The following is a 23,909-nucleotide window of genomic DNA, read 5'->3' as shown; positions in this document are numbered from 1 at the left end:
AAAAAGTTTGTATACCCCTCCCCCAGCCACAGAAGCGTCGTGCTAATATTTTGGTATATTGCTTTTCAGTTGTTTATCTTCATACTGTAACATATTTACAATCGTACTGTGCATACAAATAGGCGTAAAATGTTCTTCTTTATTTATCTTATAAATATTACCCATTTTATTATTTTTATAGAAACTTTTTTTAATATCCATATAAAGAGTCCATCAAATGAAAACTTCAATATTCTACTTAACCAATTCTTCATAAATCAGCATTTACATTGTTTACAGGTTTTTTTCATGTGATTAAAAATGTTTCTAAAAATATCTTTATGGAAAGAATTTCCCACCCCCTATTTCTCACTTTCATATTTAGATTTTTTTTTAGTATAGATATATCCCAGAATGGAATCTAAGATTTCTGGACCAGGTGTTCTGGAGGTTAATAAGACCCTTCATGACTAGTTGGGAGGAAAATTCTACCTGCATTGCCTAGATTATTGACCAGTGTAGAGGATACCCTCACATGTTGGTTCCCCATTTATCTGTGTTGATCTTTAAGGCTAAAAATAAGTCATCCCAATTTAGAAATTGTGTTTGTCTGGCATAGATCTGTTAGTGCTTAAGCAAAGGGGGATAGATGGCTCACTTAGTTATTTACTACTTAATGTCAGTTTGTCTTGACAATCTTAGATATCAAATATAATGTGCTTGTCTCAGAATTATTTTGACCCATGGAAGAGAGATGTAATTCACTGTTTCCAGGTCATCCATCTATCATGTACCAAGTGAACAAATAGAAATAGAACCCCAGTGGTTCAAATACCCTCTAATGATAGATTTTGAAACTAGAGAAATTTTCTCCCAGAGGTACTCAACTGGCTGTCCTACATGGTTCTCAGAGACCAGTACTGCCTTTAACATTTCCAAAAATGCTGTGAACATTTTCTTAACAATACCCTTTAAAGCTGAAAATAAAAAGACTCTCCAGTGGTACTATTTTGACATCCCAAACTAAGAAAGCAAATCATCTTTGATCTTTCTTTTATTATTCCCTAAACTCAAATGAGTGATCCGCCATTAAAAGTAGTTTTAAAAAAAATGAACCCTATGCTGAAAATGATAATGAAGTGGCAGTGATGCACTAAGCAAAATCAGAGGAGTTCGATTTCCCATGTTTGCGATTGTAATTGAATGTGGAGTCAGGCACAGTATCAGAAAACTGAAGTTTGGGTTTTCCATCTGCTGATAACTAACTGATCCATTCAAGCCACTTACCTTGTTGGTGGCTCAGTTTTTACTTTCTTGCAGCAATATTTATTGAATGCATTTCATGGGCCAGATACTGTGCTCTTGCCTAAAGAACCACTGAGCAAGATAGCTAGGGCTCTCTGCTCTCATTAGACATACAGTTTAGGAGAAAGACATATACTTAAGTAAGTAAATACAATAAAGCATTGATGAGTATTAATGATAGGAGGGAAGAGGGTCTTGTGGGAGCAGATAGAAGGGGATGTAGCTTAGAGAGTTGTATGGAGAGTAGGTTCTCAGAGGATGGGTCCCATCAGGGGAAAGGATAGGGTGGAAGAGGGATGCTCAGATATTTCACATAGAAAGAACAGTATGTGCAAAGTCTTGGCAGCTAGAGAGAAGAGAGAGGAGATGATTTCTAAAATTCAGTGGTCCTAGATGTCTGTGACTTTAAGCTCTATTACAGGCACTTCCATGGCAAGCTTCATGGAAGTGATGGGTTTGTGTTTTGCACACACAGGAGCTGAAGGACCCTCATTGTCGGGATGAGATGGCAGCCGCCCGAGGGGCTCTAAAGAAGAACGCCACAATGCTGTACACAGCCTCCCAAGCCTTTCTCCGCCACCCAGATGTTGCCGCCACCAGAGCCAACCGAGATTACGTGTTCAAACAAGTGCAGGAGGCCATTGCCGGCATCTCCAATGCTGCTCAAGCTACCTCGCCCACCGACGAAGCCAAAGGCCACACGGGCATCGGGGAGCTGGCTGCGGCTCTGAATGAATTTGACGTAAGCATCTGGGTGATATACCTAAAAGGGCGTGTGTTTTCACTGAAAAAATGTTTTGGGATGAAGGGCCACCAAGATAATATACATTGATTTACCTCTCTTGAGGGTTTTGATAGTAAGTTAAACTACCTGATGTATGACTATTACTAGGAATCCGACATCTTGGTAGAACCTAGTATACTGGTCTTTAAAGGAACTAACAACTGTGTTAAAGAGGACCTGATCCCATGCAGGTAGAAACCTTGAACACTGTAACTTTCCTACACCACAGGCTATTTTAGGGACAGTTTATCATTTGCAGGATTATCTTTATTATTAAAGAGGCAAATGTCATAGGCAGTGTAGATGTTGCAGGCAGCCTCGATGTTGTGTTTGGGTGAAGAACTGCTCTCAATTTCTTCATTTTCAATCAGTGGCAAGCAGACTCCACTGCCCTCTCATCCCATCTGGGATCCTGGTCTTCCTCGCATCAGCCCCTCTGGGTGGCACCTCTGCTAGTTCCGTGAATGACCCACATTCTGAACCTACTATTTCTAGGGGTGTGTCCCAATGAGGGAAGCAGTAGAAGGATGGCTCACTGTGCCGTAGTCATGGCAACCGAATGAGTGGGAAGGACGCATGTCATCAACAGCCCAGGATGACAGCTCTCACTGCCCCTGGGCCAGGATACAGCCTACCTGTGAGAAGGTGGAATTCAGTTGAGTTCATCCCATGTTCAGTGAGAGCCTACATGTGTTGTGAGCTAAAAACATTTATAAATAATTAGTATCTGTTTTTAAGAGTTATATTTTCCCTTAGAGGAGATGAAGGATGCAGAATGTACTGAAACCCTTTAAGTGATAAAATACAATGTAACAGGAATTCATAGTTGAAAAATTGGTTACTTAACAGCTGTGGAGAAAGATGATGAGCTTGCTTTTGGATATGTTGACATGAATTTTTGGCAGGAGATGACTGGCTGCCTGCTAGAAAACAGAACCAGGAGCAAATGATTGTTAAAGGTATGGAGATGGATGATATAAAGGAAGGATAATTATAACACTTTATACACAGATAATTCTTTCCAGTTTTCACAGGCATCTCTCTTCTTTCTTTTATTTTTTCAGTTGGTCAAAAATATATACATATATTGAACTCAGACCATATATATTATTTCCAAAGTTTCTAAAATAAGGATTAAATACAATAAATTTCAAGTATTTACCACAGAAGTTAGGCCTTAACATATAGTGTATTCACAAAGTTTTAGGAGACAACAGACAATTCATTGGAACTAATGAGATACTTCAGTAAGGTTATTGATTTTAAAATAAAGATATAGAAGTTACTATATTTCCATAACGTAAAAAAAATAGAATAATGGAAAAGAGATCCTGTTTACAAAATAAACAATAAAAGTAATTTGTTGGCTTTATTTCACTACTTAACTTAATTTTATTTCTTTATTATGTTAGAAATAATCCTGATACAAATGTAGAGGATCTAAGATAGAAAATTATATTACTTTACTGAGGGGTAAGTTTTACTTTTTGGTAAATGATGTCATGATCCTAGGTAGGAAAAACTATTGACCCTATCAGTTTTTAGAATATTCAGACAATCTGTATAAAAATTCTAGGAGGGTCTTTTTGGAACTTGACAGAGTGAGATAAATTGTTTTTCTCCTTTTTTTTTTTTTTTTTTCTGGGTTAAGAATGAATGAGCCCATAATTTAAGAAAACAAAAATGAGCAGGTCATGCACTCAGATATTAACACATTACAATGCCACATTAATTTTTCTTTTTTTTTTTTTTTTTTTTTCTGGGTTAAGAATGAATGAGCCCATAATTTAAGAAAACAAAAATGAGCAGGTCATGCACTCAGATATTAACACATTACAATGCCACATTAATTTTTACTGAGTGCGTTAGAATAAAATTGTCTCATCAGTTAAACAGAATAGAAAATTACAACATCAAATACAAAATTATTTTATGAAATGATGCTTTCTTTTTTTGAAATGGTGCTTTTTAAAATTAAAGAATATTTAGATTTTGACACAATTACACTTTTTTAATCATAGTTTATTTTATAATCAAAAAGTTAACAATAAAGCCTAGTGAGGACCTGGTAATAGAGTAGATATGCAGCATACAGAGGACTCTCTTGAAGGAGAGTCCAGACTCCTCAGCTGCTGCCACCTTCTGCCTGAGAGCGTGATGACTGCAGCTTCCCATTCTCTTTGTATCTCAACCATTTTCATTAAAAGGAGCTTTTACCTGCAGTGAATTTAACAATTGAGGCATCATTGGGTTATTATGGCTTTGGATTCAGAAAATAAAACTTAGGCCATGTGGGAAAAGTCTACTAGCAAAGTATGTTGGAGGACTTTCCAACTGTTCTAATAGGTTGGTATCTTCTCATTATGGACAAATAGCCTTTGGGAGGTTAACATATGAATGTAATAGTCAAAGATTTTTTTAATAAAAATGTGGCATATTAACTAATTCACTAATTATATTTTATTAACTTTATATATTGCTATGTGTCATAAATATTAACTAAGTGATGTTTATTACTTATATTAACTCAGTATCTTATACGCTAACTAACTATATATTATATTAGCTAAGTATATTAGCCAAGTAATATTGTATCATTAAATGTATATTAGTTCTCAAGCTATGTGAATTGCATACAGAATTATCTAATGTTTAAAATTGTGTTTCTCAGATGTTGACAGAAATCAACATGTGGAACTGTCTCAATTAGCAATTCATAGGTAGTAATCCCATTTGGTGTGGTTCTAAAAACAGTTATTTAGTAAATGAAATTAATTTCAGTACTTTCTCAAAAGTAGTAATGATAGTAAAATATTATTATTTAAAGATATAATGTAATTAACCAGTTGTAGGTTTTTTATCATTTCTGACACCAGCAAACCTAGACAGTCCTTAATGATATTTGAAAATCTCTCACTAAAATAATGTCCCATTTCTCTTTGTAACAGAATTATACATTTCTGTTCTATATTTGCACAATGAATACCTCGGTATTTTTTATTTCCCAGGTGTATTGACTTGAAGTTGATTTAGAATTCACAGGCATTTGTCTTAAATCCTAAATGCTGTTCTCAGATATTAAACAAATTGATATTACATTGGGTGGGAAACTCACTGACACTTCCAGTGATTTACTTTTCTGGTAATATCCCTTACCAGTGCTTGGTTTGGTGGCTTGCCAATGTAATAGGAATTTGAAAAAGTCAAGCAACTTTGAAATTCTGAAGTGAAAAGAACCGTACAAATACAAAATATATTTTCAGTCATCCCCTAATGTTGAATTTGAAGTCCAGACCATTTCATAATAATAGTCATCATTGTGTTAAACCCAGTTTTTCTGGGAGGTAGGATGCAGAAGTGGCTTCGAGTTTCTTAGTTGATTAAGAACAAGGCAAAAATTAGTATTTTTGCATTCATTTGTCTAAAATTATAGGATTGATTTCTACCTAGTTATAGTTATATAACTATATAGTTATAATTATGACTCAATGCTCGGTGACCTATTTTCTGGCATTATTATCCTACCTACATGAAGAGTTGATGTAGTGATTTATAAAGTAAAAGACTGAAAGAAAAAACCCAGTATTTTAACAACTTGAAACTGTCAAGAGAGTCTCTAATGATACAACAGCAAAAAGTAAAATGATTGCTAATCAATGGAAAAATCAACCTCTGTTTAAAATGTGGCAACTTGAGGTAGGTAATTTTATCTAATGAAGCTATCTACTAAGGGATACTGAAAAGAATTTAGAAAAATGTGGTGACTGCTCAGAAGTAAATCATGTTATAATGTCAATTTTGACTGCTAGAAAACTTCCAAGAGTGGGAGAAAGGAAAATGAAAAGTTATTCTTAAAGAATCTCTTATTATTTTAAAGAAAAGAGAGGATGCCATGCCTTGTTTTTTGAAGCTTTCTTTTGTAGATGAAGATACTTTAGAAAAATGGAAATTGACACCATTCATGATCCAGTCTTCATAATTGATAGCTATTTTGCTTTTACAGTTATTATTTTCTTTTAAATCAGACAATTCCTCTAACCTTAATCTCAAATTCCTCTAATCTTAAGCATTCTAATTGTGGTTTTGCTTCTTTCTTTTCCCATTTCCCTGGGAATTGGCTTGACTAATAATTCTCTTTTGCTTTTACATTTAATTTCTCCTACTCCACTTGTTTGGTTCCCTCAGCCTATAGAAAAAATGTATTTGTATTCTACAACCTAAAAAGAAAATGAAATAAAATGTTAGACTACCATACTTACCATCTTCTCATATTTCACTCTTTGTTTTCCTTACAGAGTTAAGTAGATTCTAATCTACTTGGCCGCTGACTAGCTCTTACCTCTTTCAGCCTTGTTGTCTACCCTCTACTCCTGCCTCTCCTCTGTGATACTATGTCTGAGGGTCTCTAGGGAACGTTCACTCATGAAATCTTTGTGCTCTTATTTTCTAGTTCTTGACTGCTTCACCTTTGGAAAGAGGGGGGCATTGAATAGTATTAACTATACTTTCCCTTTCACTGTATTACTTCTCACTTACAAGATTTAAATATCTGTGCTTGAGAAGTAGGACAGCCTGGTCTCAACCACATTGAGCTGAAATGTCACCATGACATACCAACTCTGTGTAAGTTGCCGTTTTTATTTCTGCCTAATTTTTCATACCTCCCCTCTACCTTTTAGGTTTTCTTCCTTTTTTCTCCTTCTTTTAAAATATTTTTTCATTTCTTGATCCAGTGCTAATTCTCTCACTGATCTGGCGTTCAGTGGGTGGAAATGTTGGGGCATGAGTATGAGGAATGATGAGACATCTGTATCACAGGTGGATGAGGACGGCAAGGATCTGTAATCTGACAAGGTTAAGGGATTGAGGCTAACTGCAGTGGGAGAGAATTGTCACACCCTGGGGAGCAACTTCGTGCTCCAGTGTTTACTCCCTATAGGGTTATTCCAACTGTGTGCTGTCCTCAGGGGGTGCACTCAGATCTAGGAGATTTAGTCCAAAGAAAGAGGTGAAGGAACAGGAGTCCAGGTGACAGCAATCACTTCACAGCAGGACCCCAGCTCATTGCTGGGACATGAAAAGAGGTTTCTGGGTACCTGAGAGTAATAACAACCCTGGACTAGGGTTTGGGATCCAGGGTTGGCATATAGCTCCAGTGGAGAGCTGGAGGGCTATGTAGATCAGAGAGATCTGTAGGTCAGAGGCCCAAATACATGACCTCAGAGATCTATGCTGAAGGAATCTGAAGAAGTAGAGATTTTCTGTTGACCCCCTTCTCCAAATATCACTCTTCATATTTTTGAATAGGAAATAATTATTTCTTATTCTTGTTACCAAGGCCAGATAGATGCTCCTGGGGAAGCGCTAGTCCCTTAAGGAGCCATGAACCAGAATTCTGGCTGGCTCAGGGATTCTTAAAGGGTTTTATTGATTCATGGTCTCTACAACATCAGGCAAGGAGGAAGGTCTCCTTGGAGAAGTACATTTCACAGAGCATCTTGTCCAGTCCGTCCCTTCCCAGTCCTAACCCTCCCTTTTGCTGTGGAAATCAACATAGTTATTTATCAGAGAGGCACACCCCAGGCCTCATCTCCTTCTCTGATGTTCTGTAAAGTTATTCTGACTGCAGACATCTGGTAACCCCCATATTGGGTTAAGAAGATCATAAGTTTTCTATGTATTTGTTTACATTAGAGTGAGGGTGGAGAGAGGAGAGGAGAAGGCCCCATCAAAATACTGTAAACACACTGGTAAGGAAAATGCAAGATGTAACTCATGTTCTAAAGCAATTAGCAAAGTGGAGGGACAAATGCATAAAAATAAAAGCCAGTAAGCAGGACCATTTAACTTTTGAAAAGCAATTTCAGATTTCTAATTCAGGTGCTAAAAAGACGGAGCAGGCAAGCTCAGCAATCTTCTGCCTGTCTGAGTTCATGCCTGTATTTTTGAAGGCTTAATATCTGTACAGTTATTATGTCTGTTATTCTTTAATACGTTTATTAGTACTCCTTAATAATGCTCTCTGCTGTATTCCTATGAAGCGGTTCCCACTTAATGGCTTTTAGAAGTAGCCTAGGACATTGGGAAGAGCCCAGAACTTGGATTCAAATGTCTGGCTACTACTTAAAGCCCTGTAAGTAACCAAGGGTGTGTGACCTTAAGTTACCGAGATAGCATCTCTAAGCCTTGGAATAAGGTTTAGGCACAGGAGAGCTAAGATCATTCATAAAGGTGTAAAGGCGAAATGCTTACTGAACAGGTATAGTTACGGCAGTGCTTAAATGCTGTGGTATGCACCTATATACATGGTATGCACCTAACCTTCTGTGTGTGTGTGGCAGGGGTGAGATTAGGGAGGGTGAAATCAGAGAAGAATTCCTGGAGTATGTGTTGCGTGAGTAGGAATTAACATGATGAGTGTGAATGAGACTGTTTCTCAGACAGAAAGAACATCCTTGCGTGCAGAGGTGTGGTGGGTAGAGGAATCGTAAGCTATTTGGTTCTGGAGCCCAGGGAGAAATCTGGCTAAGTTGATGAGCTGGAGGAAGCTTCTAGAGGCTTGTAGGCCTTGCAAGGGGCTGGGCTTCAACCTGAAGGCATTAGGGAGTTGCTGGTGATCTAAGCAGGGGAATGTATGCATGGTCAGATTTGTGTTTTTAAATATCTCTTTGGCTGCAGGGTGGAGAATGGATTGGAAAAGGGCAAGGCTGCAGTGCAGCGAGAGTGATTAGGGCGAGAGGTTATGAATGTCTGAGGACATTGTGGGAACAGGAATGGGAAGAAGTGGATGGATCTGAACCACGCTGAAGGAGTAGAATCAACAGGCCTTGAGGACTGTACTTCTTATTTTCATTTATCGAAAGAGTTAATGCTTTGTATAGTAAGCTTTAATTATGTTAAAAAACCAAACATTTTTACAGGTCCAGCTGTGAAGTCTTGAGAATTTTCAGTCTTCTGTGGGATATTTGTTTTTTTATGTAATATAACTTTCTTGCATTGATTTCTTTTTTCTGGCTCTTAATTTACTTAAATTACATTCCTCCCAATATAATTATGAAATGTCTAGTAATTTATAGATATATATTTTGAACATTTTATTCCAAATTCTACAATATCTAGGATTTTTCTAATTTAGTTTAAGCTATTTATGTTTAATCGAGCTCCAATTAGTGTGTGCTTACTAATGTTTATTTTACTTTTAAAAAACAACAAACTTTTACACACACTTTAAAAAAGTGGAGACATTTTCCCATGTGGTAGGACGTAATAGTAATAACAGGGTTAGTAGGATCCAGCAATTCTCATATCTTCTCTGAATCGATCTGCCGTTTTTTACTCTGTCAAATTAAACTCACCAAAACGTACTTTTAATCCTTCCTAGCTAGAAACATTCGGTGGTGTTTTAGCATTCTTTATCACACACTGACATCTGGTGGCCAAATAGAACATTAAACCATACTCCAGTGGGTTTCTGTCTACCTGTAAACATAGCACAACCTAAATACATACTATGCGGCCAAACTCAGGGGATGTAAATATGGAGAGGGTGTAGCCTGCCTTCAGAGAACTGTTAGTCTGCTTATGACAGCTTTTGTACACTAATGTTATACAGTGGATGTTGCATTAATCCCTTTTGGAAAAGTTTGTAGCCCTGGGAAGGTGGTAAAGATGGATACAGATGCAGATGAGTTTATAGCAAGAGATGCTCAGGCAGGGTGGAGTTTTGGGGGGTTCTACTGGCTGAGTGTGAGACAGTCAGCCAACATCTGGGACAAGGTATTGTTCCTGAGCCAGGAAGCAGGGACCCATTTATCCAGTATCATCATTTATTGCTGAGAAATCTTATTCTGGAACATTGATGCCTCCCGTGTCTTCTTGCTTCCAAGAAACTAGCTTTTTAAGGTGTTATAAGCCTAGGAGTATTTCCTGATAGCATCATTTACTTTTCTGTCATGTCTTATTATAATTACACCAAGGAAATATCCCAAGACAATTTAATTTCTCTTCTACATTTCAATTAGCAAACATGGAGCTACAAAAAGTCATTGCGCAAAATAACAGAATGATATTTGAAATATCTTTCTTGAAAATTGTGGTTCAAATTCTCATTTATTTGCCTCCCTGATGTCTTTAATCAAAAGTATTATATTTCCAATCAAGTTTTATTTCTTTTCACAAGGGAAAATGTAAGAACCTATATTTTCCCCAAGATAATATTTTTCTCCTTTAAGAATATTGACTGATTCTGTGGATCTGAGTTCACCTTTATTTCAAATAATTAGTACTAAATCTAACAGTGAATATTGACATAATTGATTATCATATTCTAAACTGTCTAAATGTGTGATGACAAATATCATTTTGATTATCATGTATTTATTAGCCATACTATAAAATTTGAGAACCAAACAAGTCCTTTTATCTAGTGAACTGTATAGTGGTGAAACGTGTGATTTCTTTAAAATGCTTACCTCCTTGGTCTTATTTTTTTATGATTTCTTGTGTTAGAGTGCTTGTCTGTACTTAGCCCTCCAGAATTATACCTTCCCCTTCTTGTGTGTTTCCTATGGTACAGTAATGAGGATGTACTTGGTACTCATTTGTAAGATTTAGTTTGATTCTTTGGTGAACTACACACTCACACACACACAGCTCCTCTTAAAACACTCATTTGGATTTCTCATCAAACAGATTCCTTAACATACTTCCCGAACTTCTCCAGCAGCATGTTTGGGAAACTTTACTATAACCTGTTGAGTCCCATTGTTCATTTCTCCAAATGTTCTCTGACACCCTGTTATGTTCTTATTACACACATTCATTGAGCTAAGGCGGTAGGGAAATGGTTACCCATGGATACACGTGTGGCAGAAAAATTTGCAGGCAGCTGATGTAACTGAGGGCATTAATCCCGTGGTCATCTTCCTGGTTACGCTAGTCACGCTGGTGGACAATGTGACGTCATGGTGTAGGGCAAACAAAACAAGCTCGTGTCTGAATCCAGCCACAGAACTCTTCCTTCTATGCCTCTGCTTCTGAATCTATAAAATGGGGTAATAATATTGACTCCTCAAGATTGTGATAGTAATTTTATGGGATGAACATTCATAGGTGCCTAATCCACGGTAGGCTAGTTATTACCTTTTTCTCCTACCTCTCTTAACAGAAATGTCAGCCAGACCTCTTCTACCCAAAGTTAGTGTTAAAGCTGTTCCCTAGAAAAGTCTTAGGGATCAGTACCTGATTGAAAAGTTGTTAATGTCACTTGACAGTAGTTATAGATTCAGTAATACCATTCACTCTTCTGCGGCCATATCTACACCATCATGCACAACAGCCTCCAAAGAAGGTTTGACCAAAACATAAGCAATCTTTTGTTGTTGTTGTTGTTGTTGTTGTGGTTGTGGTACACTCCCGTTGTGGAGCACAGGCTCCAGACGCGCAGGCTCAGCGGCCATGGCTCATGGGCCCAGCCCCTCTGCGGCATGTGGGATCTTCCTGGACCGGGGCACGAACTCGTGTCCCTTGCATCAGCAGGCGGACTCCCAACCACTGCGCCACCAGGGAAGCCCAAGCAATCTTTTAAAAAAAAAATTATTAGTATTTTTTATTGATGTATAGTTGTTTAATAGTGTTGTGTTAATTTCTGCTGTACAGCAAAGTCATTCATATATATATATATATATGTATATATATATGTTCTTTTTATATTCTTTTCTATTATGGTTTATCATAGGATATAGAATATAGTCCCCTGTGCTCTACAGTAGGACCTTATTGTTTATCCATTCTGTATGTAATAGTTTGTGTCTGCTAACCCCAACCTCCCAGTCCATCCCTCCCCCACCCCCTTCCCCCTTGGCAACCACAAGTCCATTCTTTAGGTCTATATCAGTTAGTCTGTTTCTGTTTCATAGATAAGTTCATTTGTGTCATATTTTAGATTCCACATATAAGTGATATAATATGACATTTGTCTTTCTCTTTCTGACACACTTAGTATGATCATCTCTAGTTGCATCCATGTTGCCAAAGCATAAGCAATCTTGAAAGGTGGGCAATTCTGCATCACAGGGGAAAAACCCAAGCAGAGATTAAATAACCACCTGGCTGAAGGATAAGTCTTAAAGTGAGAACTTGTAAGTCCAGTGCTAACACTGAGTGTGTAAGCTTTCTCATTGTGTTTATTTGGAAATTCTCTTTGCTTTACTGGCTTCTGATGTAGTGAAAGCCACCTTTAGCTTCACATTAAGCATCAGATTTCTTCAGGTTTTGGGGTCTCTGAGATACTCATAGTACACCTGGAAGGAAGAGGGGCGACTGAGAGAAAGGGGTGGGGAGAGAGGATGAAATGGTGGTTCCTTCTCTACCCAGGGACCACAGTGTAAAGGAATTTATCAGTTTTTTAACATGTTCTTTTAACAACATGATATCTTTTCAGCACAATTAATTAGCAAGACACGCCACTTGTTTTAAAGATGTAATACAAAAACTAGGGAAAAATAAAGCAGTGTGAAAAGACAGTGTTGAATCCTACCTCTGATTAATGCTCAGCTTTTCTATCACTAATATTCTCTTGAAAATTTCCAGGATTCTCAGTTGTGGAGAGGAGTAAGACTTCCCCATGTTCTAGATTGAGGATGGACCTATATTTCCCAGACTAGAATATACACTTACACGTCAGAGAGAATTTCTAATATAGAAATTTCTAATACAGGGATTTCTAATTCAGAAAATCAAAGATTAATAGTACTAAAAGTCCCCTTGTTCCAGTCTAGTCCATATAAGTCAATTTATAAATGTAAGAAGTGATTTCCAGAGAGATCAAACATTTTGCTCAAACTTAACACAAGTAATTATTCTCATAACCAAAGGAGGAATACAAGTCTTTTGATTTCAGCTGTACTGGTGAAGAATGGGGTGGGAGGTGTTATCATTACCATCTCCATCAACTCCCTAAAGATATCCCAATAATCACACAATCTAAGTAGAAGAATATGCTCACTGTGCAAATGCAGCCTCCAGGCAGGTCCTGTCTTACTCCCAAACAGTTTCCTTCTCCTAAAACTGTCCTAGGAAGAAATGCTGGAGCCGACACTGCTTGTTTCCCAGGTCCCTGCTTCGGTTGCTCCTCTTACTAGCATCTTCCATAATGCTTCTTCAGCTTATTCTGTTCACTGAGGGCTTGGCACAGTCTTTAAGCACAGAAACATCACCAATCAGAAAAAAAGTTTTCTGCAGGACAATTTTTTTTTTTTTTTTTTTTTTTACAAAGACCTGTCACAGATTTGAAGATGACATTTGGGGATATCTGAAGGAGGAGAAGATCTCTAAGGTTGGAAAAGAAAATGTACTTTATCTGTCACTGACCCCACAGAGTGTAGCAGCCCTTTGGCATATGGATGCAGGCTGTTTTTATTTCCAGATTCTCTCAAGCCTACATACCAGAATCACTTTTAAAATATGGAGCAGAAAATAAACCTGAAGTGACACAAGGCAAAGGCAGACTTAATAGTAACATTCTAGCACCTAAGAACTTATTTATGCAGTAAGGAGATATGAAAAACCAAATTTGTAGGGAAGATATCCAAAAAATCTGAATATCTCCCAGATATTTTCTTTAGGTAGCGGTGACTATGAATATTTTTCCCCTGTATTTCTCATTTCCAAAACTTTCTCTCACTAATATTCCTTAATTTAGAAAAATATTTTGCTTGAAAAAATTTAAAACTCTGTTTGCAGGCATGTTGCAAATACAAAGAATACCACATATTCTTTACCTAGATTTACCTATTCTTAATATTTTTCTCCATTTGCTGTGTCATTTGTCATCTCTCTCTGTCTCTCTCAGGCACACAAACTCTTTATTTTTAAATGGTTAAAACTAACCTTATTTTATACACACACACACACACACACACACACCCAGACAAACAGCAGAGAATCTTTCCCAAGTTATTTCCATTAAGAATTACAGATTTGGGCTTCCCTGGTGGCGCAGTGGTTGAGAGTCCGCCTGCCGATGCAGGGCACGCGGGTTCGTGCCCCGGTTCGGGAAGATCCCACATGCTGCGGAGTGGCTGGGCCCGTGAGCCATGGCCGCTGAGCCTGCGCGTCCGGAGCCTCTACTCCGCAACGGGAGAGGCCACAACAGTGAGAGACCCGTGAAAAACGAATTACAGATTTATAAAAGGGGTGACATCAGAGCACCTATAAATTTGCTAGTTTGACTAGTTCAAAAAATAATTAATTTAATGGAGGGCTTTAGTTACAATAAAATCTCCCCAGATATTGACTTTACACAGTAATTACCGTGAAAAATTGAGTCCTTAAAACTAAATGGTTAAATAAAGTAATTACTTTTCTAAGTTTGACTAATCCATGCCCACGTATTCTCAATTTAAGTGTTAAAAAAAAACCAACAACAACAACACTAAATAGAGTTAAGTTTGTTCCCGGTGGATCATCCTATTATATATATATATATATATATTTATACCTTTATTGGAGTATAATTTGTTTACAATGGCATGTTAGTTTCTGCTTTGTAACAAAGTGAATAAATTATACATATACATATGTTCCCATATCTTTTCCCTCTTGCGTCACCCTCCCTCCCACCCTCCCGATCCCATCCCACTAGGTGGTCACAAAGCACTGAGCTGACCTCCCTGTGCTATGCAGCTGCTTCCCACTAGCTATCTATTTTACTTTTGGTAGTGTATATATGTCCATACCACTCTCTCACTTTGTCACAGCTTATGCTTTCCCCTCCCCATATCCTCAAGTCCATTCTCTAGTAGGCCGGTGTCTATATTCCTGTCTTAGCCCTAGGTTCTTCATGACATTTTTTTCTCTTAAATTCTATATGTATATATGTGCTGGCATACGGTATTTGTCTTTCTCTTTCTGACTTACTTCACTCTGTATGACAGACTCTAGGTCCATCCACCTCATAACAAATAGCTCAATTTCATTTCTTTTTATGGCTGAGTAATATTCCATTGTATATATGTGCCACATCTTCTTTATCCATTCATCCGATGATGGGCACTTAGGTTGTTTCCATCTCCGGGCTATTGTAAATAGAGCTGCAATGAACATTTTGGTACATGGCTCTTTTTAAATTATGGTTTTCTCAGGGTATATGCCCAGTAGTGGGACGGATGGGTCATATGGTAGTTCTATTTGTAGTTTTTTAAGGAACCTCCATACTGTTCTCCATAGTGGCTGTAACAATTCACATTCCCACCAGCAGTGCAAGAGTGTTCCCTTATCTCCACACCCTCTCCAGCATTTATTGTTTCTAGATTTTTTGATGATGGCCATTCTGACTGGTGTGAGGTGATATCTCATTGTAGTTTTGATTTGCATTTCTCTAATTATTAATGATATTGAGCATTCTTTCATGTGTTTGATAGTCTGTATATCTTCTTTGGAGAAATGTCTATTTAGGTCTTCTGCCCATTTTTGGATTGGATTGTTTGCTTTTTTTTTATTATTGAGCTGCATGAGCTGCTTATAAATTTTGGAGATTAATCCTTTGTCAGTTGCTTCATTTGCAAATATTTTCTCCCATTCTGAGGGTTGTCTTTTGGTCTTGTTTATGGTTTCCTTTGCTGTGCAAAAGCTTTGAAGTCTTTTAAGTTTCATTAGGTCCCATTTGTTTATTTTCGGTTTTATTTCCATTTCTCTAGGAGGTGGGTCAAAAAGGATCTTGCTGTGATTTATGTCATAGACTGTTCTGCCTATGTTTTCCTCTAAGAGTTTCTGGCCTTACATTTAGGTCTTTAATCCATTTTGAACTTATTTTTTGTATGGTGTTAGGGGGTGATCTAATCTCATACTTTTACATGTACCTGTCCAGTTTTCCCAGCACCACTTATTGAAGAGGCTGTCCTTTCTCCACTGTACGTTCCTGCCACCTTTATCAAAGATAAGGTGACCATATGTGCGTGGGTTTATCTCTGGGCTTTCTATCCTGTTCCATTGATCTATCTTTCTGTTTTTGTGCCAGTACTATACTGTCTTGATTACAGTAGCTTTGTAGTATAGTAGGAAGTCAGGGAGCCTGATTTCTCCAGCTCCATTTTTCCTTCTCAAGATTGCTTTAGCTATTCGGGGTCTTTTGTATTTCCATACAAATTGTGAAATTTTTTGTTCTAGTTCTGTGAAAAATGCCAATGGTAGATTGATAGGGATTGCATTGAATGTGTAGATTGCTTTAGGTAGTATACTCATTTTCACAATGTTGATTCTTCCAATCCAAGAACATGGTATATCTCTCCATCTATTGTATCATCTTTAATTTCTTTCATCAGTGTCTTATAATTTTCTGCATACAGGTCTTTTGTCTACTTAGGTAGGTTTATTCCTAGATATTTTATTCTTTTTGTTGCAATGGTAAATGGGAGTGTTTTCTTGATTTCACTTTCAGATTTTTCATCATTAGTGTATAGGAATGCCAGAGATTTCTGTGCATTAATTTTGTATCTGGCTACTTTACCAAATTCATTGATTAGCTCTAGTAATTTTCTGGTAGCATCTTTAGGATTCTCTATGTATAGTGTCATGTCATCTGCAAACAGTGACAGCTTTACTTCTTTTCTGATTTGGATTCCTTTTATTTCCTTTTCTTCTCTGATTGCTGTGGCTAAAACTTCCAAAAGTATGTTGAATAAGAGTGGTGAGAGTGGGCAATCTTGTCTTGTTCCTGATCTTAGTGGAAATGCTTTCAGTTTTTCACCATTGAGGATGATGTTGGCTGTGGGTTTGTCATATATGGTCTTTATTATGTTGAGGAAAGTTCCCTCTGTGCCTACTTTCTGTGGGGTTTTGATCATAAATGGGTGTTGAATTTTGTCGAAAGCTTTCTCTGCATCTATTGAGATGATCAGATGGTTTTTCTCCTTTAATTTTTTAATATGGTGTTACCACGTTGATTGATTTGCATATATTGAAGAATCCTTGCATTCCTGGAATAAACCCCACTTGATCATGGTATAGGAACCTTTTAATGTGCTGTTGGATTCTGTTTGCTAGTATTTTGTTGAGGATTTTTGCATCTATGTTCATCAGTGACATTGACCTGTAGTTTTTGTCTTTGTGACATCCTTGTCTGTTTTTGGTATCAGGGTGATGGTGGCCTCATAGAATGAGATTGGGAGTGCTCCTCCCTCTGCTATATTTTGGAAGAGTTTGAGAAGGATAGGTGTTAGCTCTTCTCTAAATGTTTGATAGAATTCGCCTGTGAAGCCATCTGGTCCTGAGCTTTCGTTTGTTGGAAGATTTTTAATCACAGTTTCAATTTCAGTGCTTGTGATTGGTCTGTTCATATTTTCTATTTCTTCCTGATTCAGTTTTGGCAGGTTGTGCATTTCTAAGAATTTGTCCATTTCTTCCAGGTTGTCCATCTTTTTGGCATAGAGTTGCTTGTAGTTATCTCTCATGATCTTCTGTATTTCTGCAGTGCCAGTTGTTACTTTTCCCTTTTCATTTCTAATTCTATGGATTTGAGTCTTCTCCCTTTTTTTCCTGATGAGTCTGGCTAATGGTTTACCAATTTTGTTTATCTTCTCAAAGAACCAACTTTTAGTTTTATTTATCTTTGCTATTGTTTCCTTCATTTCCTTTTCATTTATTTCTGATCTGATCTTTATGATTTCTTTCCTTCTGCTAACTTTGGGTTTTTTTTGTTCTTCTTTCTCTAATTGATTTAGGTGCAAGTTTAGGTTGTTTATTCGAGGTGTTTCCTGTTTCTTAAGGTAGGATTGTATTGCTATAAACTTCCCTCTTAGAACTGCTTTTGTTGCATCCCATAGGTTTTGGGTCATTGTGTCTCCATTGTCATTTGTTTCTAGGTATTTTTTGATTTTCTCTTTGATTTCTTCAGTGATCATTTCGTTATTAAGTAGTGTATTGTTTAGCCTCCATGTGTTTGCAATTTTTACAGATATTTTTCTGTAATTGATATCTAGTCTAATAGAGTTGTGGTTGGAAAAGATACTTGATACAATTTCAATTATCTTAAATTTACCAAAGCTTGATTTGTGACCAAAGATATGATCTATCCTGGAATATGTTCCATGAGCACTTGAGAAAAATGTGTATTCTGCTGTTTTTGGATGGAGTGTCCTATAAATATCAATTAAGTCCATCTTGTTTAATGTATCATTTAAATCTTGTGTTTCCTTATTTATTTTCATTTTGGATGATCTGTCCATTGGTGAAAGTGGGGTTTTAAAGACCCCTACTATGAATGTGTTACTGTCGATTTCCCCTTTTATGGCTGTTAGTATTTTCTTTATGTATTGAGGTGCTCCTCTGTTGGGTGCATAAATATTTACAACTGTTATATCTTCTTCTTGGATCTATCCCTTGATCATTATGTAGTGTCCTTCTCTGTCTCTTCTAATAGTCTTTATTTTAAAGTTTATTTTGTTTGATTTGAGAATTGCTACTCCAGCTTTCTTTTGGTTTCCATTTGCATGGAATATCTTCTTCCATCCTCTTACTTTCAGTCTGTATGTGTCTCTAGGTCTAAAGTGGGTCTCTTGTAGACAGCATATATATGGGTCTTGTTTTTGTATCCATTCAGCCAATCTGTGTCTTTTGGTGGGAGCTTTTAGTCCATTTACATTTAAGGTAATTATCGATATGTATGTTTCTATTCCCATTTTCTTAATTGTTTTGGGTTTGTTATTGTAGGTCTTTTCCTTCTCTTGTGTTTCTTGCCTAGAGAAGTTCCTTTAGCATTTGTTGTAAAGCTGGTTTGGTGGTGATGAACTCTCTCAGCTTTTGCTTGTCTGTAAAGGTTTTAATTTCTCCATCAAATCTGAACGAGGTCCTTGCTGTGTGGAGTAATCTTGATGAAGGTTTTTCTCCTTCATCACTTTCAATATGTCCTGCCCCTCCTTTCTGGCTTGCAGAGTTTCTGCCAAAAGATCAGCTGTTAACCTTATGGGGATTCCCTTGTGTGTTATTTGTTGTTTTTCCCTTGCTGCTTTTTTTTTTTTTTGCGGTATGCGGGCCTCTCACTGCCGTGGCCTCTCCTGTTGTGGAGCACAGGCTCCGGACGCGCAGGCTCAGCGGCCATGGCTCACGGGCCCAGCCGCTCCGCGGCATGTGGGATCCTCCCAGACAGGGGCATGAACCCGTGTCCCCTGCATCGGCAGGCGGACGCGCAACCACTGCGCCACCAGGGAAGCCCTCCCTTGCTGCTTTTAATATGTTTTCTTTGTATTTAATTTTTGACAGTTTGATTAATATGTGTGTTGGCGTATTTCTCCTTGGATTTATCCTGTATGGGACTCTCTGTGCTTCCTGGACTTGATTAACTATTTCCTTTCCCATATTAGGGAACTTTTCAACTATAATCTCTTCAAATATCTTCTCAGTCCCTTTCTTTTTCTCTGCTTCTTCTGGAATCCCTATAATTCAAATGTTGGTGCATTTAATGTTGTCCCTGAGGTCTCTGAGACTGTCCTCAGTTCTTTTCATTCTTTTTTCTTTATTCTGCTCTGCAGTAGTTATGTCCACTATTTTATCTTCCAGGTCACTTATCCATTCTTCTGCCTCAGTTATTCTGCTATTGATCCCATCTAGAGTATTTTAAATTTCATTTATTGTATTCTTCATCATTGCTTGTTTCATCTTTAGTTCTTTGAGGTCCTTGTTAAATGTTTCTTGCATTTTCTCTATTCTATTTCCAAGATTTTGGATCATCTTTACTATCATTATTCTGAATTATTTTTCAGGTAGACTGCCTATTTCCTCTTCATTTGCTAGGTCTGGTGGGTTTTTTTCTTGCTCCTTCATCTGCTGTGTATTTTTCTGTCTTCTCATTTTGCTTATCTTATTGTGTTTGGGGTCTCCTTTTTGCGGGCTGCAGGTTCATAGTTCCCATTGTTTTTGATGTCTGTCCCCAGTGGCTAAGGTTGGTTCCATGGGTTGTGTAGGCTTCCTGGTGGAGGGGACTAGTGCCTTAGTTGTGGTGGATGAGGCTGGATCTTGTCTCTCTAGTGGGCAGGTCCACGTCTGGTGGTGTGTTTTGGGGTGTCTGTGGACTTATTATGATTTTAGGCAGCCTCTCTGCTAATGGGTGGGGTTGTGTTCCTGTCTTGCTAGTTGTTGTCATAGGGTGTCCAGCACTGTAGCTTGCTGGTCGTTGAGTGAAGCTGGGTGTTGGTGTTGAGATGGAGATCTCGGGGAGATTTTCGCCGTTTGATATTACGTGGAGCTGGGAAGTCTCTTGTGGACCAGTGTCCTGAAGTTGGCTCTCCCACCTCAGAGGCACAGCACTGACTCCTGGCTTCAACACCAAGAGCCTTTCATCCACATGGCTCAGAATAAAAGGGAGAAAAAGAAGAAAGAAAGAAAGAAAGAAAGAAAGAAAGAGAAAGAAAGAAAGAAAGAAAGAAAGGAAGAGGAGGGAGGGAGGGGGGGAGGGAGGTTGGAAGGAAAGAAAGAAAGAAGATGAAATAAAATAAAATAAAGTAAGACAAAATAAAGTTATTAAAATAAAAAATAATTATTAAGAAAAAAATATTAAAAAAACAAAACAAAACAAAAAAAACGGATGGATAAAACCCTAGGGCAAATGGTGGAAGCAAGGTTATACAGACAAAATCTCACACAGAAGCATACACATACACACTCACAAAAAGAGGAAAAGGGAAAAAAATCATAAATCTTGCTCTCAAAGTCCACCTCCTCAATTTGGGATGATTCATTGCCTCTTCAGGTATTCCACAGATGCAGGGTACATCAACTTGATTGTGGAGCTTTAATCCGCTGCTTCTGAGGCTGCTGGGAGGGATTTCCCTTTCTCTTCTTTTTCTCACAGCTCCCAGGGCTCAGCTTTGGATTTGGCCCTGCCTCTGCGTGTAGGTCACCGGAGGGCGTCTGTTCTTCGCTAGACAGGACGGGGTTAAAGGAGCAGCTGCTTAGGGGACTCTGGGGGACTCAGGCCTTGGGGAGTGAGGGGCATGGAGTGCGGGGCGAGCCTGCGGTGGCAGAGGCCAGCATGATGTTGCACCAGCCTGAGGTGCACCGTGCATTCTCCCGGGGAAGTTGTCCCTGGATCCCAGCACCCTGGCAGTGGCGGGCTGCACAGCCTCCCCGGAAGGGGAGTATGGATAGTGACCTGTGCTTGCACACAGGCTTCTTGGTGGTGGCAGCAGCAGCCTTAGCGTCTCATGCCCGTCTCTGGGGTCCCTGCTTTTAGCTGTGGCCGGCGCCCGTCTCTGGAGCTCCTTTAAGCAGCGCTCTTAATCCCCTCTCCTTGCGCACCAGGAAACAAAGAGGGAAGAAAAAGTTTCTTGCCTCTTTGGCAGCTCCAGACTTATCCCCGGACTCCCTCCCAGCTAGCCGTGGTATACTAACCCGCTGCAGGCTGTTTTCACGCCGCCAACCCCAGTCCTCTCCCTGCGCTCTGAACTAAGCCCGAGCCTCAGCTCCCAGCCCCGCCCACCTTGGCGAGTGAGCCGACAAGCCTCTCGATCTGGTGGTGAGTGCTGGTCGGCACCGATCCCCTGTGCGGGAATCTCTCTGCTTTGCCCTCTGCACCCTGTTGCTGTGCTTTCCTCCGCAGCTCCGAAGCTTTCCCCCTCCGCCACCTGCAGTCTCTGCCCGTGAAGGGGCTTCCTAATGTGTGGAAACCTTTCTTCCTTCACAGCTCCCTCCCACTGGTGCAGGTCCCGTCCCTATCCTTTTGTCTCTGTTTATTCTTTTTACTTTTGCCCTATCCAGGTACGTGTGGGCTTTCTTGCCTTTTGGGAGGTCTGAGGGCTTCTGCCTGTGTTCGGTAGGTGTTCTGTAGGAGTTGTTCCACGTGTAGATGTATTCCTGGTGTACCTTTGGGGAGGAAGGTGATCTCCGCGTCTTACTCTTCCACCATCTTCCCTGATCTCTAATTTCACTTCTTCAACCATTTATGTAAGCTTTTAGGTTGGTGAGGCTTTCATTTGAGACTGGCTTTGTCTTTTTTTTTTAATGCACAAGTATAGAACTGAAGAAAGTCATATTTGTCGGCAGCAGATTGCTTGCTGAGATGCAGTTTCTAGAGAGTAAAGAAAATGCGTTCTAGGTGGCCATTGTATAATATTGAATATGTTCTTTTAAGCATTTTATAAGCTTTGAATTTAGAAACATTATTTAAAATGTAAAAAAAATTGCTTTCCAATTTGATCAATCTAAACAAAGAAAACTTGACATTTTAATGATGGGATGCCATGTATTTATACTTGGTGAAGAGAGAGAAAGAGACAGAGAGGGAGAGACCTACATAGTCCATTCATTTCTGACACTAATTTATTACTAAGATTTTCTTTTCCTCACCTCTCCATAAAACTTCAAAGTAGGGAAAGATATTTGAGGTCATTCAGTATCATATACTAAGTTCTGCAGTTCATACTCCACACCCCTAGCTGCTAGACCTCCTGCCTTTGCAGGACATTATTGGGAAGAAATCACTGGTGGCCAATTCTTGTTGTATTTTTGGAAAGCTCTGATTGTTAAAAACAAAACAAAACGAAACAAAACAAAGAGTTCCTTCTCAAACTGAAATTTCTAGAGCAAATGTCCAAAGCACCTAACCTATCGTATTTAACATGATTGTTAGGCTTTACCATGTTTTACCATGGTCATAAATGCAAGTCCCATTTCCATGAGATGGCTGGGAATACCTTGATGAGAAAATTTCATTGCTGTGCCCCTGCATGATATGAGATTGCTAGTTAATAAATACCTTGGAATATGATTGGTAGTTATTAAATACCTTGGAATACTTGATTCTGCCAGATTTTTGTGTCTCATCTTGACAAAGCCCTTTTAAGTGGTTTCCTTTCCACTCTTCCAACCTTCTTCAGCCCATTTTCTCACATTGCCACTAAGTTTCCATGCCTTTCTTCTGCTCTTCTTATACAAGAGAGTTTAAGAGTGTTCCCACTCACTACAAATAGATCAGCTGTTGTTTATTGCCCTGGAAGTAGAAGAAGCCATTGATCCTTGTGTTTCAAATGGGGCTGTGTTGGTTATCTCCTGGCCTTTCCTGGCGGTTAAGCATGTCTGTAAGCTTTCATTTCCCATGAGTCTAATGAGGCCATATTTGTTTGTTTTGAGAATTAATAAAATTGTACACAAAAACACTTTGTAGAGTGGCTGACATAAACACTAAATAAATGTTAGCTATGGTGCTGGTGAGAAGTGGATGGCTTTCTATTATTATCTTTTTCACTAAAAAAAAATATATGTTTTTACCTTGATTTATTTATTGGAAAATTATCTAAATTTACCTCTTTGGTTGAAAGTTAAAAGTATTAGGTTTCAAAATTTGTTACTTTAACAACGTTTATATTGTAAATTTATTATATGGACCTATCCGTCAAAATGGACTATACAAATTTTAGATATTTACAATCAAAACTAAGTAATGGTCAGATTGCCACACACTTGAAAAAGTAAATAAAAGGTTCATTACTGGTGAATAGTATACTAGGAAATAAGATGTAAGCCACGTGTATCAGTCTTTGGCCTGAAACCTTCAAACACATTGTTTCCTAAATCATTGTCGGTAACTCTGATTTATCATCTATTTCTTTTGCTAATGTCAGTAATCCTCATCTGCCGTTTGTTCTTTGTTGTCATTTTAAGTTCATTATGCTTTTTGTTTATGATTATACATTTATAATTATGCAAAAACCAGTTGTACAAAGATTCATTTTCTCAGAGAATAATTGCTGTATATTATAAAATCGTCACTCCCTAGTGACCACTGTTTACATTCCTAAGTAAAGAATAATTAATTTAAAATCAGCATTCAGAGTAGATATGTGTAGAGGGA

The 23,909-nt window shown here is 38.3% G+C and overlaps 1 protein-coding gene across 1 annotated transcript in view; it reads left to right on the top strand.

Annotated features, from left to right (window-relative positions):
• Positions 1-23,909, top strand: part of LOC103087504 (catenin alpha-2) — a 310,874-nt gene that overhangs the window by 255,510 nt on the left and 31,455 nt on the right. Inside the window, exon 6 of the mRNA XM_007465356.1 lies at positions 1,760-2,026. Within this exon, the coding sequence (XP_007465418.1) occupies positions 1,760-2,026 (267 nt within the window). The remainder of the gene's footprint in view (positions 1-1,759; positions 2,027-23,909) is intronic.

Source organism: Lipotes vexillifer, unplaced genomic scaffold (assembly GCF_000442215.2).
Source record: "Lipotes vexillifer unplaced genomic scaffold, Lipotes_vexillifer_v1.1 scaffold1324, whole genome shotgun sequence".
Taxonomy (NCBI): domain Eukaryota; kingdom Metazoa; phylum Chordata; class Mammalia; order Artiodactyla; family Lipotidae; genus Lipotes; species Lipotes vexillifer.
The sequence above is the reverse complement of the archived record's forward strand: the minus strand, read 5'-3'. Positions and strand labels throughout refer to the sequence as shown.